The following is a 24042-nucleotide window of genomic DNA, read 5'->3' as shown; positions in this document are numbered from 1 at the left end:
CAGTATTTGTGTGAACGAGTAGTAGTTAATTTGCTATAAATAATGATCTATAGAATTATCGATGTGAATGTTTTAAGAATATGTGTAAGATAGTAGAGATATTTAAAGGATGCTAGCTAGAATTTTCTGTAGTGAAATGAGCCTATTCTTAAATGTAATATGTGAATTACAGTTGTTATGTCAAACATTATAACTTGGGATAACTCTATTCCTATTGAGTGTTTTTATTGTAAATGTGTAATCTTTAGAATCGAATAGATATATCTTGATTATCTTAACCTTTTTGTGCCTTGATTTGAATCCAATGCACTGCTTGCTAATATTTGAATCTGAGCGGGAATGAAATATATGACAGAGACCACGACTGCAATCTAAAAGTGTTTTAAGAGAGATAGATAAAAAATTGATATGAGGAGTAAATAATAGATTGATTTACTTAGTATGTTTTCTGAGGGTTACTTCTTGGTGGAAAGGAATTTCTAACCTAGGGATCTGACTGGTGCAGCTTAATCAAATAAATATTGCCAAAACCTGAATAGGAAGTAACTCCAGACCGTTATGGCTGAGGATCGGACTCTATTCAGAAGTCAATCCTTTGTCAATTTATTTATTATACGTAATCATTCTAAGAATTGGCCAAATTGGGTGGATAGATTTAACTGTGAATAAGATAAGTGATATAAGAAGAAGAACACAATATAAATAATAAATTAAAAGAAAAGGTCAAAATATAACACTATTTTCATTGTCGTTGACTTTTTATTCCTGACCTTTATACCATATCTACTACAACAGTTATTCAATTTAGTCAGGGAATCTTGCAGACTTGTAGCGGATTTATTTAGAAGTATAACCTCGCCTGCACAAAGCAAAGAGCTGAGATTAACATTTCCAATTTTGGTATCAGGTTTAATACCACTTTCCTTCATAATATGATCCATATAGATAATGAATAACAGAGGGGATAATGTACATCCTTGTCTCACACCAGATTTAACATTAAACCATCTTCCTGTACTTCCTTCAATCCTAACTGCTGATTTACAACTCGAATAAAAACTAAGTATTGCTTGATATAATGCCCCATTGACACAATATAACTGTAGCGTACTGAATAGCTTCTCTCTTGGCACCTTGTCATATACCTTTTCCAGATCGACAAAACTGAAATACAGATCTTGTTATATTCCCATGATTTCTCAACAATTTGTTGTAAAGTGAAGATCAGTTCCTGACAGCCTCTATTTGGCTGAATCCAGCTGGTTTTTCACTAAGTTTTTCTTCCACAATTCTTCTCAGCTGTTTCTCAAGTTTAGTAGCATAAATCTTACAAAGAACACTCAGTAGGGAAATACCTCTGTAATTCTCACATTCAGTTTTATTTCCCTTTTTATATATGGGTACTATGAGAGCTCCACTCCAATCATCGGGAATTCGTCACTCTATCCATGCCTTCTGAACTATGCAGCGCAGCCACTGTAAGACTTTTATACCACCATACTTAACCATTTCTAGTTGAATATCATCCACTCCTGCTGCCTTTCCACATTTCAAGCCTTTGATGGCTTTTTCTACTTCAAGTATGGATATGTATTCCTGACTGCATGCCTGGTCAGTGTTTTTTACCACTGTGATGTCATCACTGCTTGTTTCATTTAGCAATTTTTCGAAGTAATTACTCAATACTTCAAGGATATCTTTTTCTCCTGTTTTCATGTCACATTTATCATCTCTAATTTCATTTACAGCACTCTTCCCTCCATTTCTGAGCTTCTTCAATAATCTACAGAATATTTTGCCACCTTCTCGATATTTATTTCTATGTTCTTGCCAAAGTCCATCCATGACTTTTGTTTAGCTTTCTTACATTTGTCTCTGTATTATCTAAGAGCACAAGCTGACTTATTTGCCAGGAACTTTTTGATATGCTTTCTTCTTTTCCTTCTTGTGTCCACCATGGAGTTCTGATTTTTCTATCCTTGCAGACAACCTCACCACATGCCACTCTGGCTGAATCAATCAGAATTTTCTTCAAGGTTTGCCAGTGAATCTCCAAGGTTTGGTTCCTGTTCTCAAACTCTTTCATTTTTTTTTTTCAATAATCTTTGTGTATTTTAGTGTACAGTTCACATCTGAGAGCTGCTCAACTTTTATTCGCTTTAAAACATTCTTACATGTTATTGTTTTCAATATGAAATTCAATTTTATCCTGCTCAAGACTAAATAGTGATTGCTTCCAATTTCAAATCCTCTGTACACTCTGGTGTCCTGCACCAGGAAGAAAACATCACTATCAACAATAACATAATCAATGAGACTTTTCTTATTCCTTGCCTCTTCTCTCCATGTGAATTTGTGCACATTTTTATGTTGGAACATGGTGTTAGTAATAATAACCAGTCCATGTCCTGAGCAGAAATCCAACAAATATTTGCCATTATTAGCTTTGCTCTTTTCTCCAAATTTTCCCAAAATATTTTTGTATGTCTGACAATCACTTCCTACTCTGCTATTTAGATCCCCAACAAGAACCAAATTTTCCTTCATTGAGTCAGTAGCTTTCTCTAGAGCCCAAAAAATTCTTTCACTTCTACCTTATTAGAGCTTTCTGTGGGACCATAGACACAATAAGTCTCATTGTCCAGTTCCCCATTCTGATATTTGCCCATATCACTCTAATTAAGCCTGCCTGCCATTCAAGAAGATTAGCCTTGTATTTAGTGTTGAATACAATGGCTACTACTTCTTTTCCTTGATTGTCATTGCCTGAATATAACATTTTGTATTAACTGCTCAGAAAGATCTCACCAGTTTTTGTCTTTTTTGTTTCATCATGTTGGAGGCTTAATGGATTTTTTACAACACTCACAAAGAATTAAAATAGAATTTAATACTCCTATATTTCGTCCTAGTCACTAGGACATCTACGGGGATTACAAAATCAATTAATGTAACATATGCACAAATAACAAACAATACTAAGCCCAACCACATGGGTGACACTAAAGTCCTATCTAGGTAGAGCGCCCTCTAAAGGCAGTAGTAGGTGGCCTGGAATGTAAGGTGGGAACTCTGGTGATGAGTGTTCCCCAAATCTTTGGAAGCTTAATGCAACCATATTTATTGAGATTTGGTTGGTTTTTGAGAGCTGCTGCTGCTGCTTCTAAGAAAAGTCTCTCTTTCTTGAATTTGCTGTGGTGGAGCAAGGTTATTGTTTAGGTTATTATTTTTTGTTTCAGTCACCCCTATTATATCGATCTGGTACTTATCTAAATCCTCAGCTAGCTCCATTTTTTTGCCATTCAGTACTATCAACTTCTTATGTTGATAGTACCGATCTTCAACTCTGGTGATATTGAGTTGGGGTGTGTTTCAGGGTTTGTTCCAGTAGCTGACTTTTCGGTGTTCACCCTGGCGAAAACAACGGGAGGTCTTGTTTTCAGCCGGCATGAAATTTTGTCATGTTGTACCATCATTTTATATTTTGGTTTAAACCAATAAGAATACAATTTGGTGGTTGGCTAAATCCCAAATTGCTAGCACATCCTCGTTCGTTTAGTATCCAGGTAGATACCCAACAGGGTGCACCACGAGAAGGTGAGGATTGGACATTAGGTCAGAAGCCCTGGTCGGTTCTCCACATTCCTTTAAAGGCTATGTGGAGTTCTCCTCTCGGTTATACAGCTTTGACCCTTGGCACCCTATATATATATAGGGTGTTCCATAAGTCTCAAAATATTTATAATTATTTATACAAATTAATAAATTTATAAATTAAAAAAAAAAATTTTTTTTTTATAAATGCTTGTATTTTAGGAAGGAATCTCTAATGGACACCTCCAGCTGGACTAGATCAGTAGTACAATAATAATTTCAGAAGCCAAACTGTGCTCTGTCAAAAAAAGTTGTTTTTCTCCAGAAATCATAAAAGATGAGAATTAATCTTTTTTTTTTTTTTTTTTTTTTTCAGAATTTGGAGCAAATAGCTGGCCAGAACAATTAGATAGTAATTATTTGGGGATTTCTGGATCCTTCTGTGGCTTAGGAAAGGCAATAATAATTGCCTTCTGTCAGGTATCCAGATATGCTCTCACTGAAAATTCTGTTGTAAAGGTGCAAGGAAAGTTGTCATGAACAATGATGATAGACGTTTTACCATCTTGAAATGGATATTATCTGGCCCAAAAGTAGCTGGACAGCATTTATGTAATGCAGCTTTCAGTTCTTCAGCAAACAGTGTGCTGTATTCTTTGGTCCTGTTAGAAGTTGTTTTTTTTGCTTTGCTTTTTATGCAAGAAACTTGTGGGAAAGGGAGATAGGAAGATGTCGATGTTTTCACAGTTTCCTCCCAAGTGTGTTGGCAACTGCTGTTGAGTGGTATATCCACCTTTCATTTGCTGCATTTTTTCCCAGTACTTCGTTCTGTTGGTTAATCTTGTACAGCAGATGTATATTGGATCCAGGATTCCTTCTGGCTCTGGCGAGTGATGCATCTTGCTCAGCCTCAAGCACATTTGAAAGCAATTAGGGTTTGTTGTTGTGAGGTATCTGTGGAAATTACCCCAGCTTTATTCTGGACTTAATCATCATTGTACTAAGGTTTAGGAAAATGTGGGAACTGACTATAGATGTTTTAGGAATTCTGGGTGCTCCTATAACACTATTGCATACTTCACTGCATCACTGATCATACATGAACAGACTGCCACAGAATCAAATTCAAATAATGAGGAAAAGGCAGAGCAATCAGCTTGCTCAATTTTCAACTGTGTTATCAATGATTTAGCACATGGTAGCCCATGCACAAAGTGATTATCATAGGGAAAGTGATCACCTCCAAATAGGTTCTCAGTTTCGAACGTAAACATTGGTTAAAAGAAAGGTGAGCAGATAGTTAAGCCAATGGCAGTGAATGTTCAGGTAGGCATATAGAAGGTATTGCTTCCTGCATTTAAAAGGGAGAGATTGTTGTTGTCAAGCATACACTCAACTCTTCCCCTGATGTTTGTTCAGGCACCACCCCCACTGAGTATCGTGTCCATTTAAATCCTCCATTAAAATTAAAGGGGATGGTAACTGCAATATCTCAAGAAACATCTTGAGAAACATCTGTACCAGGAGGAAGCTAGATTCTTTTCAATCTCTTTCTCATCCTTCCATCTTTTGGCACATTTGATAGACTGCTGGATGGTCTTCCTCACAGAGCATTTTGATGTTTCGCTCTTACAATTTTCTATTCTCGTGTTCTTTATTGCCACATCAGACACAGATGTCAAAGGCATGATAGGCAGTTTGAGAATAACCAAACCATATTTGTGACATTTAAAGTACTGAAAGGGGTTTGAGATATCTGGCTTTGACCGATGTAGATGGTTTTGGTCTACTGAAGGTAATGATAATGCTTTTTTTTTTTGGGGGGGGGGGGGGGATGCCCATCCCCACATCCCAAGATTCTTCTTATGACCATCACTCCTTGGTCCTTTATTTCAGAGCATATTCCTTCATTGAGGACATTAAGGAGGTCTCACTCTGATATTACACCTCTGCGAAAGTTGGGGGATAACTGCAATTGATATTCCTCAAATACATGCTGCATGAAGTAGTTTTTCTGATTGTGCTAATGTAGCTGCTTCGATAAGGCTATCTCCCTAGTGAATGATTAATAATGAAAACAAACAAGTACACTACTGTGTGACCATAGATGCGAGGCCCCTTGACACTTCTGAACGTGGCAGAAGAGGGCAAATCCATTCTGATAATAGGGTAATCAATCTTCCGTGGGATGAGTGTTTATTATTATATGTCAGAAAATTAGCTTTTCTTTTATTGGGGGGGGGGGGTGGGGGGGGGGGGGGGTGGGGGGGGGGGGGGGTGGGGGGGGGGGGGGGTGGGGGGGGGGGGGGGTGGGGGGGGGGGGGGGTGGGGGGGGGGGGGGGTGGGGGGGGGGGGGGGTGGGGGGGGGGGGGGGTGGGGGGGGGGGGGGGTGGGGGGGGGGGGGGGTGGGGGGGGGGGGGGGTGGGGGGGGGGGGGGGTGGGGGGGGGGGGGGGTGGGGGGGGGGGGGGGTGGGGGGGGGGGGGGGTGGGGGGGGGGGGGGGTGGGGGGGGGGGGGGGTGGGGGGGGGGGGGGGTGGGGGGGGGGGGGGGTGGGGGGGGGGGGGGGTGGGGGGGGGGGGGGGTGGGGGGGGGGGGGGGTGGGGGGGGGGGGGGGTGGGGGGGGGGGGGGGTGGGGGGGGGGGGGGGTGGGGGGGGGGGGGGGTGGGGGGGGGGGGGGGTGGGGGGGGGGGGGGGTGGGGGGGGGGGGGGGTGGGGGGGGGGGGGGGTGGGGGGATGCTTCCATTCCTAAACGCTCCAGCCTATCCCGACACTTCTCACATACGTCGACATTTTCTTTCTTCTCATTTTGCCAGACCGACCACAGATCCTTCACATTTTTCGGTGCATACATGTAGCAGTTTCCGCACCGCATCCATTGCGAAAAATCTAACGCTGAGCCAGCCTTTCGTGTAGTAGTAGAAGTCCTGCGCGCCGCTGACGTACGTTTCTTGTTGGACGCCATCTTTACACGTTGTTATAGTGAAACAAACGGCAGTGAAAACACAATATATACAACACAGTTCTAAACAATAACACCACTGAAGGACACTTGTTTCTAACCGATGCACAATTGCAGCATAATTTGTGACAAAAAGCCACACTATATTTAACTTTAAAAACACGTTTTCTAGACTAGCTAAACTCGACCGCCACATTTACCAAGGACACTCCAACATTATCAGATCTTATATTTCTATCTTCTAAGGCACTTTTTACCATATTCAATTCACCTATATCTTGGTCTTCCTCTGGGTCTTTTTCCTGCCAAACTGGCAGACAACACTTGTTTTGCTAATCTTTCCTTGCCCATTCTGTTTAAGTGACCATATCACCTGAGGCTCTGCTAATGCATTCCTGAATGCTGACAATGTCAGGTTCTTGGTATTCTCGTTTTATAATATGATATTGCCATTTATACCACTGGAACCCAGCAAACAAAACATGCAGTAGTCTAGGTGCAGTTGTATCCAGGCTTTGTGAAAGGGAAAAAAGACATTCTTAAATGTCAATGTTTGCTTCAGCATTGCAGTTATCCTCAATTTTTGGTATGGGACTTCATCATGTATCCTCAAGGGGTGTAGAGGATATGATAGTACTACATGAAAAATTTACATCATTACCTGTCAAGACTCCAACATTATCAGATCTTATATTTCTATCTTCTAAGGCACTTTTTACCATATTCAATTCACCTATATCTTGGTCTTCCTCTGGGTCTTTTTCCTGCCAAACTGGCAGACAACACTTGTTTTGCTAATCTTTCCTTGCCCATTCTGTTTAAGTGACCATATCACCTGAGGCTCTGCTAATGCATTCCTGAATGCTGACAATGTCAGGTTCTTGGTATTCTCGTTTTATAATATGATATTGCCATTGATGCCATCTGTTCATGCCCTAATCTTTCTCAGGACTCTCATATCTGCGGTCTCTAGTCTTTGGTCAAGTGTTTTACTTCTGGCCCAGCTCTCAGATCTGTAAATTAAAATTGGTTTGGACACTGTCTTGTATACAGCTAATTTCTTTCTTATTCCATATAAATTTATTCAGTTGACTTCCTACTATACCAGCTTTGTTGATTCTGTTGTCTATTTCCATATTTAATTTATCATCTTCACTAAAAATCGTACCTAAGTAGGTGAAATATTTTACTTGTTCTATAGCTTCTCCATTCACAATATAGTTCATATTTTCAATGCTTCTGCCTATTTTCATTGTCTTTGTCTTGTTATTGCTGATCTTCATACCATATCTATTACAACAGTTATTCAATTTAGTCAGGGAATCTTGCGGACCTGTAGTGGATTTATTTAGAAGTATAACATTCTCTGCAAGAAGCAAAGAGCTGACATTAACATCTCCAATTTTGATATGAGGTTTAATACCACTTTCCTTTATAATGTGATCCATATAAATGAATAACAGAGGGGATAATGTATATCCTTGTCTGACACCAGATTTAATTTTTATTTTATTATACTTTGTACTGATAGAGCAGTACTACTCTTACATAATGTCCAAAAAAAGGACTTAAGTAGGCCAAAGCCTTTACATAAAAAGAAAGATTCCAAGGGTATCACCCGACGCCAGTCCTTGGTATCCTATTTGTGAAGCGTTAATGGTAATGCCAGGCAACCAGTGTATCCTGCAGGGTTATCAAAGAAATAACTTTAACATCTTTCTCGGATAAACCAAGTAAAGACAAGTCTCTATAGCACTCCACATACCACTAGCGATAGAGAAGGTGGCATTGGTAAAACAAGGAGCCACCCCAAGCTTTTCTTCTATTTGCCTGGTAAGATCAGCATTTCACTCATAGTACTGAATGTTGCTATTATGGCAATAGGTAAGTGAGCACTCAATACCCACTACCTGAAAATCAATCACCCAAACATCACCATCTCTCCTCCTTGCTATATCTGGCTTTCTAACGTTGTACTACTGTGTGGTTCAACTGTGGTCTCCCAACCTTTGTTATTAAAATGATTAGCTAATATGGAGACCACAGCATCATGTCTCTGCACACGGACACCATGTGTCCGGAAACAGGATTGGGAAATATGAGACAAAGTCTCGCTATAACGGCAGCCAGCCTTACAGCTAATGTATTCACTGCCCCATCGGGCTGTGGGCCCTAGTGTGCAGGGCATTTATTCTAGCCCTTATTAAATCAATAAACTCAAAACCTGAAAGTAATCTATTCCCATCACGTACCCACTGATGTTGTGGGGTACCATGTGTGATGCTAGTAAAGAGGCGCTGTCTACAGATCTATAAAGCAAAGATGCCCATCTCTTATACTCATCTCTTACTGTCTCAATCTGGGCACCCTGATACTTGGTCCACCCCTTCACACGTCTAAAATCCTCTTAGATACTAGGGTTATGAAAAGCCTCCCTACAGATTTTCATCCTCTCCTACAGATAGGAGAGGATGAAGCTGCAAGTTAGTTTTCCTATTCTAGATAAGCGGAGCTGTGGAATCAACCACCTTAGTGATGGGACCCATCCGAGCCTGCTGTCCTTCACCTGAGCATGAAAATATATGCTATTCGGGTGTTTGGCGGTAATCGGAACCATGATCTAACGGCAGCACAAACAGCCCTATCCATTCGGGACAGTACTGAGATATACTTCCTACCAAGAATCATCTTGTGGTAAAATCGAGGTAGGAGATAATAGGACAAAATAAAGAGCCTTTGCTGGGGCTTAAGAGGAGCTCGCCTCAAAACGGTAAGCCCAGACTCTAAGGCAGAAGGGGGGGGGGCAGAAGACCTCCCTTTTGGAGTGAACATAACACCAAGGTTTAGGATGTTCAAAGCATGCAATGGTCTCACTTGCAGGGAAAACTCTATACTCTCGACCTTTAGCTTTTTGTCGTGACCTCAAGGGACAAGAGCTAATGAACAGGACTTCTCAACATTAATATTCAGGCCTCTGTATGAAAGAAGTCAGCTGCCCAATCAAGGAGTTCCTGCAAGCCTATCTTTATGGAGGCTACGAAAATAAGTTCATCAGCAAAGGCCATAGCATTGATGAAAGAGGCACCTAGAAAGTAACCAATATGGTTAGGAAGAGAGCAAAGAAACTTTCTATAATGCAACTGAAGAATAAAGGAGATAGACGGTCGCTCTGACGAACATCCTGCACCACAGGTATTGTGGCCACATGGACCCCAGTTGTGATAGAGATGGAGCACCTATAGAACTCCCTAACATAGATAAGAAAGGTTCTGAACAACCAACAACAGATAGCAGGAAGGGAGATGCTATCAAAGGCTTTTTGGAGGTCCAGGGACGGCATGTATATAGGCTTAAGGTGGCGTTGGGAATCTGAAAGTAGAGGAAAGGAAGTAGATGTTCTTGGCACAGCCATTCGGAGGGATAAAGGCTCTCTGCTGATAGTCGTGCTGTACATATTGCTGTGGTTGTCTGAACCAATATCTTATGGAGAAGTCTAAGAATCGCTGGTGATATAGTAATAAGCCTATAGTCTGAAGCATGTGTAGAGGTTTCCTTCTTGGGAATAAAAATAGTTCTTGAGGCACAAGGATATGGTGGAATCACTCTTGTAGGGAGAATAAGATCTATTAAGTCCTGTAGGAGAGGGAGAGGCATCCTACGAAGTCTTGATGCTGGGAAACTGCCTGGTCCAGGGGCAGATATTTTTGCAGGGAAAGCTGATTTTATTTCTTGAATGGATATGGGACAATAAAGTTGTGATGCAGGAATAGACTGCAATACCATGGGTGAGTCACTCTCAAAAAATTGAGAGGCGGAGTGGAGAACACCGAACTCCAAAACTCCATGAAGTTTTCATGTTGTTTTTTCAGAGGTGGAGGGGAAGTGCCATCTAAAATGGATTTTGGCACACATCCTTCTGTTTTCTCAGAGGGTCTGCATTACTGCATAGGCCCTCTTCCTGTGCTTTCTCCTACACACAACTACAGGTGGGCAGGGCTGAGGAGGTGTCTGGTATTAAGAGAATTCCTTCTGAAGGTAGCGATTCAATTGATCTTCAAAATCCTGTCCCATCAAATGGGCAATGATAATTTCTTGAAGAGCGCTATGGCTGAACTCAGAAAGAGGAGGCTTGTCCAGGGAAGATGCCAATCTGGAAATCAAAGCCTCCTCAGGTGATTCAAAGGACAGCCTATGGGATTGATTGATGAAAGAAGAAGCTGAAGGGACGGGAGGTACGGAGATATTACCTGAGACACCCATCTCAGGGTACCTTCATGAGATGGATGTTCAGTCAGCTCCTGAACCAGCCTCTTGTAGATGGCCTTTCTTCTATGGCTTTTGATGGCATCTAACGATCTATGTTGAAATACCTTAGCCAAAGCCTCATTAATGTTCTTTATGCCTGCAGCCAACAACTGGATCTCATGAGTGGCTAGAATCTTTTCCTCTTCAGCAGTCCAATGTACTTTAATGCATTCGGTGCATATAGCAGCATTCACCTCATGCTGCTATATGCACTGATGTACTCCGAGGCTTACTGTGATGGAAAATGCATAACTGCAGTCAGGGCATACAAAATGTCTCAAAGCAGGAACTGATGGACCACTGGAAGGTTGTTGTCGCTCTCTAGCAGGTACAGAATGTCCACAATCATTACGATGACGATTCTTCTTGTTCTTCAGGATGCTGCTAGGATGGGTGAGTAACGTGCCATCAAACAAGTCACGGACCTCGGGATCTACTCTTGAGAAGTTTCCTAACTCCAACCAATCCAAGCCAGAGCTGTTCCCATCAGTAGAATTTGTGCCAGCGAAGAAACAAAACCCCCTGCCAGAGGTGCTAACCCAGGTAGGGAGGAATACAGTAGTGAGGCAGTCGGTCACCTCGAGGTGTCCAGGAATACCATGTGGAGGCTGCTCAGATTTAACATTAAACCATCTTCCTGTACTTCTTTCAATTCTAATTGCTGACTTACAACTCAAATAAAGAACTAATTATTGCTTGATATAATGCTCCATTGACATCATATAATTGTAGCATTTTGAATAGCTTCTCTCTTGGCACTTTGTCATATGCCTTTTCCAGATCTACAAAATTTAAATACAGATCTTTGTTATATTCTTACGAATTCTCAGCTATTTGTCGTAAAGTGAAAATTTGATCCTGACAGCCTCTGTTTGGCCTGAATACAGCTTGTTCTTTGCCAAGATTCACTTCCACAATTCTTCTGAACCGTTTCTCAAGTACTTGCAGAACTCTTAACAGGAACAGTCAGTACAGAAATACCTCTGTAATTCTCATTTAGTTTTGCTTCCCTTTTTTATATATGGGTACTATGAGAGCTCTACTCCAATCATCCAGAATTTGTCCCTCTGCCCAGGCTTTCTGAACTATGCAGTGTAGCCATTGTAAGACTTTTATGCCTCCATACTTGAGCATTTCTGGTCGAATATCATCTACTCCTGCTGCCTTTCCACATTTCAGGCCCTTGATGGCATTTTCTACTTCAAGTATGGATATGTATTCCTGACTGCATGCCTGTTGAGTGTTTTTTACCACTATACTATCACTGCTTGTTTCATTTAGCAATTTTTTGAAATAATTACTCCATACTTCAAGGATATCCTTTTCTCCAGTTTTCATGTCAACCTTTATCATCTCTAATTCCTTTTACAGCACTCTTTCCTCCATTCCTAAGCTTCTTCAAAAATATCCAGAATATCTTGCCACCTTCTTGATATTTATTTTCTATATTGTTCTTACCAAAGTCTTCCCATGATTTTTTGTTTAGCTAGTTTTACATAGTGTTTAGTTTACTTACATTTGTTTCTGTATTCTCTAAGAGCAAAAGATGACTTATTTGGCAGGAACTTTTGATATGCTTTCTTCTTTTCCTTCAATGCCTCTTTAACTTCCAGTGTCCCACCTTGGAGTTCTAATTTTTCTATCCTTGCAGATAACCTCACTACATGACTCTCTGGGCTGAATCAATCAGTGTTTTCTTCAGGACTTGCCACTGAATCTCCAAATTTGGTTCCTGTTCTCAAACTCTTCTTGAATAATGTTTGTGTATTTTAGTCTACAGTTCACATCTGAGAGCTACTCAACTTTTATTTGCTTTAAGACTTTCTTACACGTTCTTCTTTTCAATATGAAATTCTCAATTTTATCCTGCTCAAGACTAAATGGTGATCACTTCCCATTTCAAATCCTCTGTACACTCTGGTGTCCTGCACTAGGGAGAAAACATCACTATCAACAATAACATAGTCAATGAGACCTTTTGACTTTTGGCATGGGCTCTTTGAACTTTAAATTCCTATCTACTAATTCCAACAATCCTAGCTGCATCAGTTTCTCCAAGCATTGAAAATCTCATCGTCCTAAAGTGCATAACTTTACACTTAATAACACTGAATTCACAGCTATTATCATTTGCCCACAGTTCTAGCCTATTCAAATCATTTTGTAAGTACTGTATACCAGAGGATGCAACAATATGCAGGACAATCAGTAGCATCCCTGATTGTCCTGCATATCGTTGCATCCTCCGAAAATAACCAAACATCTCCTATCAGGTCCTTCCTATTATCATTAATGTACAGACTGAACAACATTCAAAGGACTGATTTAAGGTGACCACTGGGTATGCCACTGGTCACCTTAAATATGGCAGATTCACCCCTCTCCCATATGCCACTTTCTGATACTTGCCCATCAGTCACCCACTTATCCAAATCAATAGTTTATATTCTAATCCCATATTCTCCAGTTTATGCAACAGCCTCTCATGTGGTACTTATCAAATGTCTTGGCAAAGACATTTGATATGATATGATACAATATAACACAGTATGATAGTGTAAAAATAATCATATTAAAAAATTCTGAATATTTTTACGTATTAATATTGCTTGTTAGTTTTTGTTTTCATACACGCAGTGTCTGCACTTGTGATGTGCTCGTTATGAAAATATTATGTTAGAAGTAATATGTAAAGAAGTAAAAATATTGAAGTACTTACTTAATTGATTATTTGTATTATTTATAAGAAAGTTTGTTGTATTTTTAAATGTTGAATTTTTGTGTTTATGAAAGACTTTCTTCAGCGCTAGTGGATACAGCGAGTCAGCCATATTTTTACAATGCGTAGTTTCTGACGTTGTTGAAGTGCACATGCTCCCGGAGTGAACTTGATGTTTGATTGACAGCTGACAAGAAAAGCGTTGCGTATCCAAGTTACAGTGGTAAACAAGAGAGCATTCGGAAAGTTTTAGAACACTGCCCAAGATATATTCAAGTAGGAAGGAACTTGATTTTTTTGTGTGCGGCAGTCAAAAGGAAATTTTATATTGTATTCCGAAAAAGGAATAGTGGGAATAATATGTTTCAAGAAGGAATAAGTACAGAAGAAAAAGGAAATCTTGAAACTAAGTTTTTATAAACTGGCCGAGGAATATTCAAGTTGGGAGGAACTTGATTTTTTTGTGTGCGGCAGTTAAAAGGAAATTTCATATTGTATTCCGAAAAAGGAATAGTGGAAATAATATGTTTCAAGAAGGAATAAGTACAGAAGAAAAAGGAAATCTTGAAACTAAGTTTTTATAAACTGGCCGAGGAATATTCAAGTTGGGAGGAACTTGATTTTTTGTGTGCGGCAGTTAAAAGGAAATTTCATATTGTATTCCGAAAAAGGAATAGTGGAAATAATATGTTTCAAGACGGAATAAGTAAAGAAAAGGGAAATCTTGAAACTAAGTTTTTATAAACTGGCCAAGATATATTCAAGTAGGAAGGAGCTTGATTTTGTTTTGTGTGAGGCAGTAAAAAAAAGAATTTTAAAGGGATCCTAAAATTGAAGTACAGAACCTTGTAACTTCTGGAAAAGAGCCTTAACAGGAAAAGAAAAAGACTATGAACATTTTTTTGATTAAGAAAGAAAAAGTGTTGTCTTAAGAGTAAGTTTGTATTTTTTAAATAAGGCCTTGGATCCATTTAATCTGTAGTTGTAGTTATGTATTTTTACTAGAAGTGTATATATGTTGTTTTAAGTTTTTATTAAATGTGTTTATTTTGTACTTGGTATTGAGTCAATGATTAGTTGGATTCTGAAAGAGTGAGTTAAAGTCATTGCACCAATTGGAGTGAACTCTTTGTGCAAATATAATAACATATAGGGACACTCGGAGTCAAAAATAAAAATAATTGTTAGTAAATGAAATATTATTTATAATACACATTATAAATAACAATGGCGCAGCCTATATAGGATAAATTCATTAAATATTAACAATAGTGTATCCATTCTCTTTATCCAACTCAGTTATAACATTATAAAAGGAGAGCAAACTGCTCAGTTATGTCTGCCTTTAGTTGACTCATGCTATACTCTACAAGGAACCACCCATTTCTATATGAGAGTTATCGCCAACGTCTCTAAAATTTTCACCATCACTTCAGAGATACGTATAGGTAAGTATGTTAGACAAATCAGTTTTTGCACTAATCTTATTATGATAATATCATGTATATCAGGACTATCATACATTCATTCCTATGGGATCTTTATCTTTCTTGAGCTAAGACTCAGATTATACAAACATGCTAAGGACATAGTTTGGCTGAGCATATATGCTGATATCACACCTGTACTTACTGCTAAATTGTTATCCAAGTTATGCAACAGGTTTAGCATGCAACTTGTTGCATAACTTGGATAACCTGTCACATAACTTGGAAAGTAGCAAAATATATGGATGTTCCTAAATGGAATGCATGCAACCTGTTGCATAACTTGGATAACCTGTTACATAACTTGGAAAGTAGCAAAATATATGGAGTCAGAAGACTCCATGGAGATGCCCTAATAATAATTAGTTTACTATCTTATATTATACTAATAGTGTTAAAGGAATACATTTTCATACTAATTTTCTTTTTTTCATTCTTAAAGGCAGTGTAATATATAGGTATTTAATTTCATATTCATCATTTTCCTCAACTGACTAAGGTGGGTTGCCATGAACAATAGCTATCCACTCCAATCCATCAACAGTCAAGTCATTTCAAATTCTCTAAGAGTTCAGACCACATATATGCTTGAGATTTTCTATCCATTTCCTTCTAGGTTTTCTCAGCAGTATCTTTCCTTCTACTCTTCCATTTTGGAGAATTTGAGGAAACCTTTTAGTAGGCATTCATATTATTAGGCAACATCCCTTATTTAAAATATAGTACTGAATATTTCTTAATAAAAATTCAGAACTATTATTCAATTTTAGAGAAAATAGGCTTGTGTTTCATGATAAAAATTGGATGTTGAAAGACATTCACAAGTCAAAAAAGTTGGGAACTGGGGCCCTAGAACTAGATATTAAAATGCACTTAAAATGTATCTGGTGTGTCTTGGCTAAGGAGCCAAATAGCCATATCCAAATATGAACTTTACATTAGAAAAAGAAACTGATAGCTGTTTTATCCTTTTGAAATGGCTTATAATCCTCTAGTGAAGCACAACTGCAAATGCCTCTGGGATTCATTTTTTACACAACTATTAAGATTTTCAACAAGATCCAGCCTTTCATTTTTATATAACAGTTACCATCTTTAGAACTTGCAGCATTCCTCTACTTCATTCCATCTGAAATACTTTATGAGACAATGGGCACAAAAAAAAAAAAAAAAAAAAAAAAAAAAAAAAAAAAAACTCACTGTTCAATTTCCTATCTTGAAATTTGCTTTAATATCTCTTCTCGAAATGCTTGCCATTCAAGAAGTTTATATTTGTGTTTAGCATATTATAGCTATTCCTTCCTTTCCCAGAGCAGTATTACCTGAATATACCATCATTATTATTTAAAAGTAGCTTGCCTGTTTTGTCTTGTCTTAGTAATACTAATTATATCCACATTGTATTTCTGTAGATCCACGATCTCTGTTAACTTAATCTTTTGTTATTTTTACTTATACTAAAGTTATTTCTGTTGAGTTTGTTCCATTAGCTCACTTTTCACCCCGATGAAAATGGCAATGGGGGAAGGAGGAACTGTTTATCTGCATTATGTCCCTGAAGGCATGACTGATGTACCATCACGGGTGGTCTCAGCCAGTAGAGAAACAATCAACTTGTCAGTTCATCTTTGTTTGTTTTGAATACAGGCAGAAGATATTTAGCAACCATAGGAAGGTGAGTAATGGCCATTGGGTCAAAAGCCCTAAGCAGTTCTCAGCATTCCTCACAATGTGATCTTGCCTAGCTGTCTAGCTTTGACTTTTAAGTGATGTCTTTATCATTCTCTGAAATCTAATAATCGCACCACCAACCTCTTTTAGTGTCTATCACAAAACTTTAATTTCTGCAGGTCAACCATCTATACAGTGAGGATATCTTCCTTGGCCAAACAGAAATAAGCCACTTTCCTAACAAAATATTAGATGATCTTTACAGCATCCTTGCTTTATTATTACCAGTTCTCTCCAAATATATTGAAGATGCAAGCTCTCCTTTTGGTGACTAAAATTAACCTCATCCAAGTTTCCTTTTTTGTGCAATTTTCTTTTGCAGATTAGTAACTCGCATCAACAAGCACAACCCAACAACTCTCATCAACTGACTACAACAGGGTATATTAGGAAGATACACGGTCCTTAGGGAGGCAGTTGAATGTATGAATGAATATAATATGCCCGAGCGAATAAGGACAACAAATCAGAGTGGGATAGTTAATATAAGGCATCAAGGTAGGGTTGGGACTAATGGGGGTCTTAAATTCATGTACACTAATGCTAGGAGTATTAGGAACAAGAAGGAAGAGTTTTTGGCCATGGTTGGCACTTCCAGACCACAGGTTATTGGTATTAGTGAATCATGGCTGACTGTAGATGATATAGCTAGTGGGATTGAATGTGATGGGTATAGTGTGTTCAGGAATGACAGGGAAAATAAAATGGGGGGAGGAGTATTGTTGATGATAGCTGATGAGCTACAGCCAAGGAGAATAGAAGTTGAATTGCAGGATAGAGAAAAGAGCACATTTGATGCCATTTGGTGTGAGATTGTGGCTAGCAGAACTAAATATACAATTGGGTGCTGCTATAGACCAGGTGATGGAAAATATGGTGGTGACAGTATGCACAAGCAAATAGAAGAAATGAGTGGAAGGAGGGTAATTATTATGGGAGATTTCAACTATGGTCGCATTGATTGGAGTGAAGAGAGGACACACGGGAGGAAGGAATTGGATTTTATGCGGTTATTAAGGGATAACTATCTGTGACAGCATGTAATGGAAAATACTAGGGGTCAGAGAGTGCTTGACCTAGTAATTACATCTGAGGATTTGGCTGTAACAAATATGACCACATTGCCACTAATTGGTGAGAGTGATCATAGGGTCTTGACTTGGGAGGTGGCTAGAGGTGTGGAATTTTCAATTAAGACAGAGAACATGTGGAATTATTGGGCTGGAAAGTATGACAAGCTTAGGAGTTTGATTGGTTCAGTGCCATGGCATGTACAACTGCAAGGACTAGAAGTTGATAGTGCATGGGAGGCAGTTAAGAAGTGTTTGCATGAAGCAATGGCTGACTGTATACCAAGAGCCTGAATAATAAATCAAGTAGGGGTTAAATGGATGAATAACACTATTAAGCTTGAGCTGCAAAAAAAGAAACAACTATGGAGGGAATTTAAGGAGAAAGGTGACCGGCAGGCACATTTTTAGATATGTAGCAAGTAAAAGGAAAAATGTACATGGCAGAATGATTTTAAAGAATGCCGATGCTAGGAAGGTAACTGATTCAGTTGATATAGTTGAGTTACTGAGTGAGCACTTTGCAAGTATATATCATCCAGGTGGTGACATTGCAGAAACGAATAAACCAGTAGATTATATGGGAATTGTGGTGAATGAAGTGGAGGTGAGTAGTCTATTGCATAACCTCAATGGCAATACATCCCTGGGATTGGATGGTATACCAGCTCATGTTGTACGAGAAGCAGCTAAAGAATTGTCAGTACCCTTGACCATTTTGTTTGAGTCTCGGGTCTGGGTTAGTCCCAAGGGGGTGGAAAGAGGGGAAAATAGTTCCACTGCATACAGGTGGTTCCAAGACTGCTGTTGTAAATTACTGACCGATTAGCATATCAGGAATCGGTCTTAGAGAAATTAGTCAAGAAAAGAATACAGGATTGGATAGATGAAAATGGGATATTGTATGGGGGGACAACATGGTTTTGTTAAGGGTAGATCATGCCTCAGTAACTTGCTCACGTTTTATAACACAGTGACGGCTGAACTGGATAGGGGTAATATGTTTACAGTGATACCACTGGACCTTGTCAAGGCCTTTGATAGGATACCACATGGAACCCTAATCAGTAAACTGGAGCAGATGGGGATAGATACAGGGTTGGTGAGATGGATAGGAGGGTGGTTGAAGGAGAGATACTAGAGAGTGGTTTATGCAGGAGTGGAGTCCAAAAGACGGCTTGTGACTAGTGGAATGCCGCAGGGCTCTGTTCTTGGACAACTGCTTTTCAATTTGTTCATCAATGATATAGAAAAGGATTTGAGAGGAAGTGTTCACTTGTTTGCTGATGATGCAAAGTTGGGTAGAGCAATTGTGAGTGCACAGGATGTCAAAATTTTACAGGATGATTTGGATAGATTGGAGGACTGGGTTAGGAAAAATGGATGTCAGTTTAATGTGGCAAAGTGTAAGGTTATGCACTTTGGGGTGAAAAGAATAGCAGCAGTATATCGCATTGGTGGAACCGTACTACAGGAGATTGATGAAGCCAGGGATTTCGGAGTGTTGGTGGATAGGGAATTGAAGTTTAGGGGACACGTTGCAAAAGTGACTAAATCAGCTCATCAAATCACTTGGCTTCTGAAAAATACTTTAACATACAGAGACAAACAAGTTGCTGTTCCTCTGTATCGAGCCTTGATAAGACCCTATCTGGACTACTGTGCCCAGTTATGGGCACCAGGGTTTCTTCGTGATGGGGAGGAAGTAGAGAGGGGCCAGAGACGAGTGACCAAGATGATAGCAGGTCTGTGGAATGAACCTTATGAGAATAGGTTGAAGATTTGTGGGTTGCAGAAATTGGACGATAGGCGAAGGAGGGGTGATATGATTGAGACATTCAAATTACTGAAGGGTTTCTATAAGATTGATCCAGAAGATATTTTTGAAAATATGACTGGTGGTGGGAGGACTAGGGGCCATGCATGGAAGCTGGGCAAGAACATAGGAAGCATGGAAGTTGACAAGGGTGTTAGAGCTAGGTTTTTTACTTGGAGAGTGGTGAATGAGTGAAATAAGCTTCCAGAGTTTGTTGTGGGTGCTACGACCGTGAATGAGTTCAAGGCAAGGTATGATAGATACTGTGTCAATGTGGAATAGTTGTTCTTGATATGATGTTAGGGCCTCCCTCGATGAGTCTGTCGACTCCTTGGAGTTGCCCAGAATAATAATAATACAGTGCACTGCACCATAGAAGCAACAGACACCCTCACAGAGATCCAGAACATTCACACCAACTGGCAAGACAGAGGAAACTACAAAATACTGACACTGGACACTAAAAGAACGGAAAAAGATGCTAACTGTTCTGATGATTCCAGTTGTTCTAGGCAAATGAATAAGAACCAGGGTATTGCAAAAACAGCAATAACCTGGTTATTTCAGGGATAACATACCATGTGACATGGACTATATTTTTGCAAATGCTTTAAGCATGCAGTGGTTACTATTACGTCACTAGCTTACTCAGTCTCTCAAAACTGCATGATGCAGATGCAACTATGGCCATTATCTTTACAGAATGACTTCAGTACTTATTGAATCTGCACTCTAATCACTTGAGGCTCCTCTGATGCAAAACAACTTGCTATAGATCTAATCCAAGCTAAATTTCCTCACGATACCACAGCCCTCTATTTCAGTTCACAATGAACTCAGGCTATTTTGTTTGGCAAGGAAAATTCTATAAACAAATAGAGGGGACAGCCATGGGTTCTCCCCTCTCCCTGCCCTTGGCCAACTTTTATATGGAGACTTTTGAAGAGAAAGCCTTAAACTCTGCCCCACAAAAACCAACCATTTGGCTTCACTATGTTGATGATGTGTTTGCTATTTGGCCACATGGCTCCGATGCACTCCTCTCCTTCCTAACACACTTAAACAACCAACACCCCAGAATCAAATTCACCCTGGAAGAGGAAAAAAATAACTGCCTTCCTTTCTTAGACACACTAGTCACCCAGCAGCCTGATGGAACCTTGGTTTTCCCAGTCTATAGAAAACCCACTCATACAGGCAGATACATTCACCAACAATCCCACCACCCCCTCCTTGCAACAATATGGAGTCATTAAGACACTACACAAAAGGGCTAAACTTATCTGTTCAAATAACAATGACCTAACCACAGAACTAAACCACATTCTCAACACTTCCTCAGCCAATGGCTACCTCCCCCCCCCCAAAAAAAAATCCAAAAAATATTGAAACCAGTAAACCACAACTCCCCTCACAACAAGGATTACTCTAAATCCATCACCATACCCTACATCCGAGGCACCTCGGAAAAAATTACAAAAATTCTAAAAAAACATAACTTCTTGTTACAGACCATATAAAAAATTGGCATCCCTTATCCGCTCTACTAAAGACCAACCCCCCCCCCCCCCCCGACCTACCTGGTGTATACCACGTCCCTTGCAGCTGTAAGCTGTCCTACTTTGGCCAAACAGGCAGGACAGCAAATATCAGAATTTCAGAACACAAGGACTACATCCGGTTTCACCAATACAGTCACTCTGGTCTTGCTGACCATGCGCTGGATACCTGCCATAGAATACGGTGGAAGAAAGCCACGATAATACACCGTAGTAAATACAAATATCAAAGGCTTTTCATGGAATCAGCTTCAGCCCTAAGAAACAATCCAAACCTCAACAAATTTGGCTGCATGAGACTGCCTCAAATTTGGGAAACCTACATCAGAAGACCTTCAGTCCAATCACCCAAGAATACCAACATTGCCTGCTAGGGGGCACCATCAGGACTTTAGGAGAAATAATAGCTTCCTGCTTCTTCCTCACTTACTGTTTGTTGTGCCTGTGTGCACGTGTCTTGTTCTTAAGTTTCTTGAAAATAGCAACATGATGTTGCTGAAATACTGAAGTATATTAAAATTTATTTTAATGTATATCCTAGTTGACGTTGTAGTACGAGGTGTGTTAGTAGAGGATTTGACAAAATCGTACCAACCTGGTGCGACCATAAAGGATGTAACTGAGTCTATTAGAGAGCAAAAGGAAAGGGTGAAAGAAATGATTGTTGTGGCAGGTACGAATGATTTGAAAGGAGATAAAATGGAAATGATAGAAGACCTGAATGAATTGTTTGAGGTAGCAAAAGAAAAGAGTAAGAGAGTTAGAATGATTAGTCTTTTGCCACGGTATGACAGTGAAATGTTTAAAAGGAGGGCCATAATTGCGAATGACTTTATGCGTAAGTTATGTATGACGAGTGGTGTGGAATTTGTGGATGTGTGCAGTGAGTTTGATGGGTGAAAGGATCTATATAAGATGGATGGCTTGCATTTGAATGGTTATGGTGTAAGAAGACTTGAGAAAATGTTGCTGAATGTAGTGAATGTGCAAATTCAGGGAAACTAGATTTGTTAGGGGGGGGGGGGGGAGTAGATATACAGTCCTTAGGGAGGCAGTTGAATGTAAGAATGAATGTAATATGCTAGAGCAAATAAGGACAACAAACCAGAGTGGGATAGTTAATATAAGGCATCAAGGTAGGGTTGGGGCTAATGGGGGTCTTAAATTCATGTACACTAATACTAGGAGTATTAGGAACAAGAAGAAAGAGTTTTTGGCCATGGTTGGCACTTCCAGACCACAGGTTATTGGTATTAGTGAAACATGGCTGACTGTAGATGATATAGCTAGTGAGATTGAATGTGATGGGTATAGTGGGTTCAGGAATGACAGAGAGAATAAAATGGGGGGAGGAGTATTGTTGATGATAGCTGATGAGCTACAGCCAAGGAGAATAGAAGTTGAATTGACCAATCACCCAAGAATACCAACATTGCCTGCTAGGGGGCACCATCAGGACTTTAGGAGAAATAATAGCTTCCTGCTTCTTCCTCACTTACTGTTTGTTGTGCCTGTGTGCACGTGTCTTGTTCTTAAGTTTCTTGAAAGTAGCAACATGATGTTGCTGAAATACTGAAGTATATTAAAATTTATTTTAATGTATATCCTAGTATAGAGAAAAGAGCACATTTGAGGCCATTTGGTGTGAGATTGTGGCTAGCAGAACTAAATATACAATTGGGTGCTGCAGGTGATGGAAAAGATGGTGGTGACAATATGCACAAGCAAATAGAAGAAATGAGTGGAAGGAGGGTAATTATTATGGGAGATTTCAACTATGGTCGCATTGATTGGAGTGAGGAGAGGCCACACGGGAGGAAGGAATTGGATTTTATGTGGTTATTAAGGGATAACTATCTGCGACAGCATGCAATGGAAAATACTAGGGATCAGAGAGTGCTTGACCTAGTAATTACATCTGAGGATTTGGCTGTAACAAATATGACCACATTGCCACCAATCAGTGAGAGTGATCATAGGGTCTTGACTTGGGAGGTGGCTAAAGGTGTAGAATTTTCAATTAAGACAGGGTACATATGGAATTATCGGGCTGGAAAGTATGACAAGCTTAGGAGATTGATTGGCTCAGTGCCATGGCATGTACAACTGCAAGGACTAGAAGTTGATAGGGCATGGGAGGTAGTTAAGAAGTGCTTGTATGAAGCAATGGCTGACTGTATACCTAGAGTCCGAATAATAAATCAAGTAGGGGTTAAATGGATGAATAACACCATTAAGAATGAGGTGCAAAAAAAAGAAACAACTATGGAGGGAATTTAAGGAGAAAGGTGACCGGCAGGCACATGAACAGTATAAAGCGCAGGCCAGAAGGGTGACGAGTGTGGTAAGAAAAGCAAAAAAGGATTACAAAAGAACATTGGCCATGCAGGCTAAAGAGAATCCTAAAGAGTTTTTTAGATATGTAGCAAGTAAAAGGAAAAATGTACGTGGCAGAATGATTTTAAAGAATGCCGATGGTAGGGAGGTAACTGAATCAGTTGAGATAGCTGAGTTACTGAGTGAGCACTTTGCAAGAATATATCATCCAGGTGGTGACATTGCAGAAACGAATAAACCAGTAGATTATACGGGAATTGTGGTGAATGAAGTGGAGATGAGTAGTCTATTGCATAACCTCAACGTCAATACATCTGTGGAATTGGATGGTATACCAGCTCATGTAGTACGAGAAGCAGCTAAAGAATTGTCAGTACCCTTGACCATTTTGTTTAATTTGAGTCTCAGGTTTGGGTTAGTCCCGAGCGGGTGGAAGGAAGGGAAAACAGTTCCACTGCATAAAGG

The 24042-nt window shown here is 39.7% G+C and overlaps 1 protein-coding gene across 1 annotated transcript in view; it reads right to left on the bottom strand.

Annotated features, from left to right (window-relative positions):
• Positions 1-24042, bottom strand: part of LOC150106740 (rho guanine nucleotide exchange factor 11-like) — an 837747-nt gene that overhangs the window by 173723 nt on the left and 639982 nt on the right. The window contains exon 30 of the mRNA XM_090393466.1: positions 5588-5648. Coding sequence (XP_090249592.1) covers positions 5588-5648 — 61 coding nt within the window. The remainder of the gene's footprint in view (positions 1-5587; positions 5649-24042) is intronic.

The sequence above is a fragment of the Typopeltis vanoorti genome, chromosome 5, assembly GCF_054136105.1.
Source record: "Typopeltis vanoorti isolate ZY-2024b chromosome 5, IOZ_Tvanoo_1.0, whole genome shotgun sequence".
Lineage (NCBI taxonomy): Eukaryota > Metazoa > Arthropoda > Arachnida > Uropygi > Thelyphonidae > Typopeltis > Typopeltis vanoorti.
This window is presented reverse-complemented; position numbering and strand designations above follow the sequence as displayed.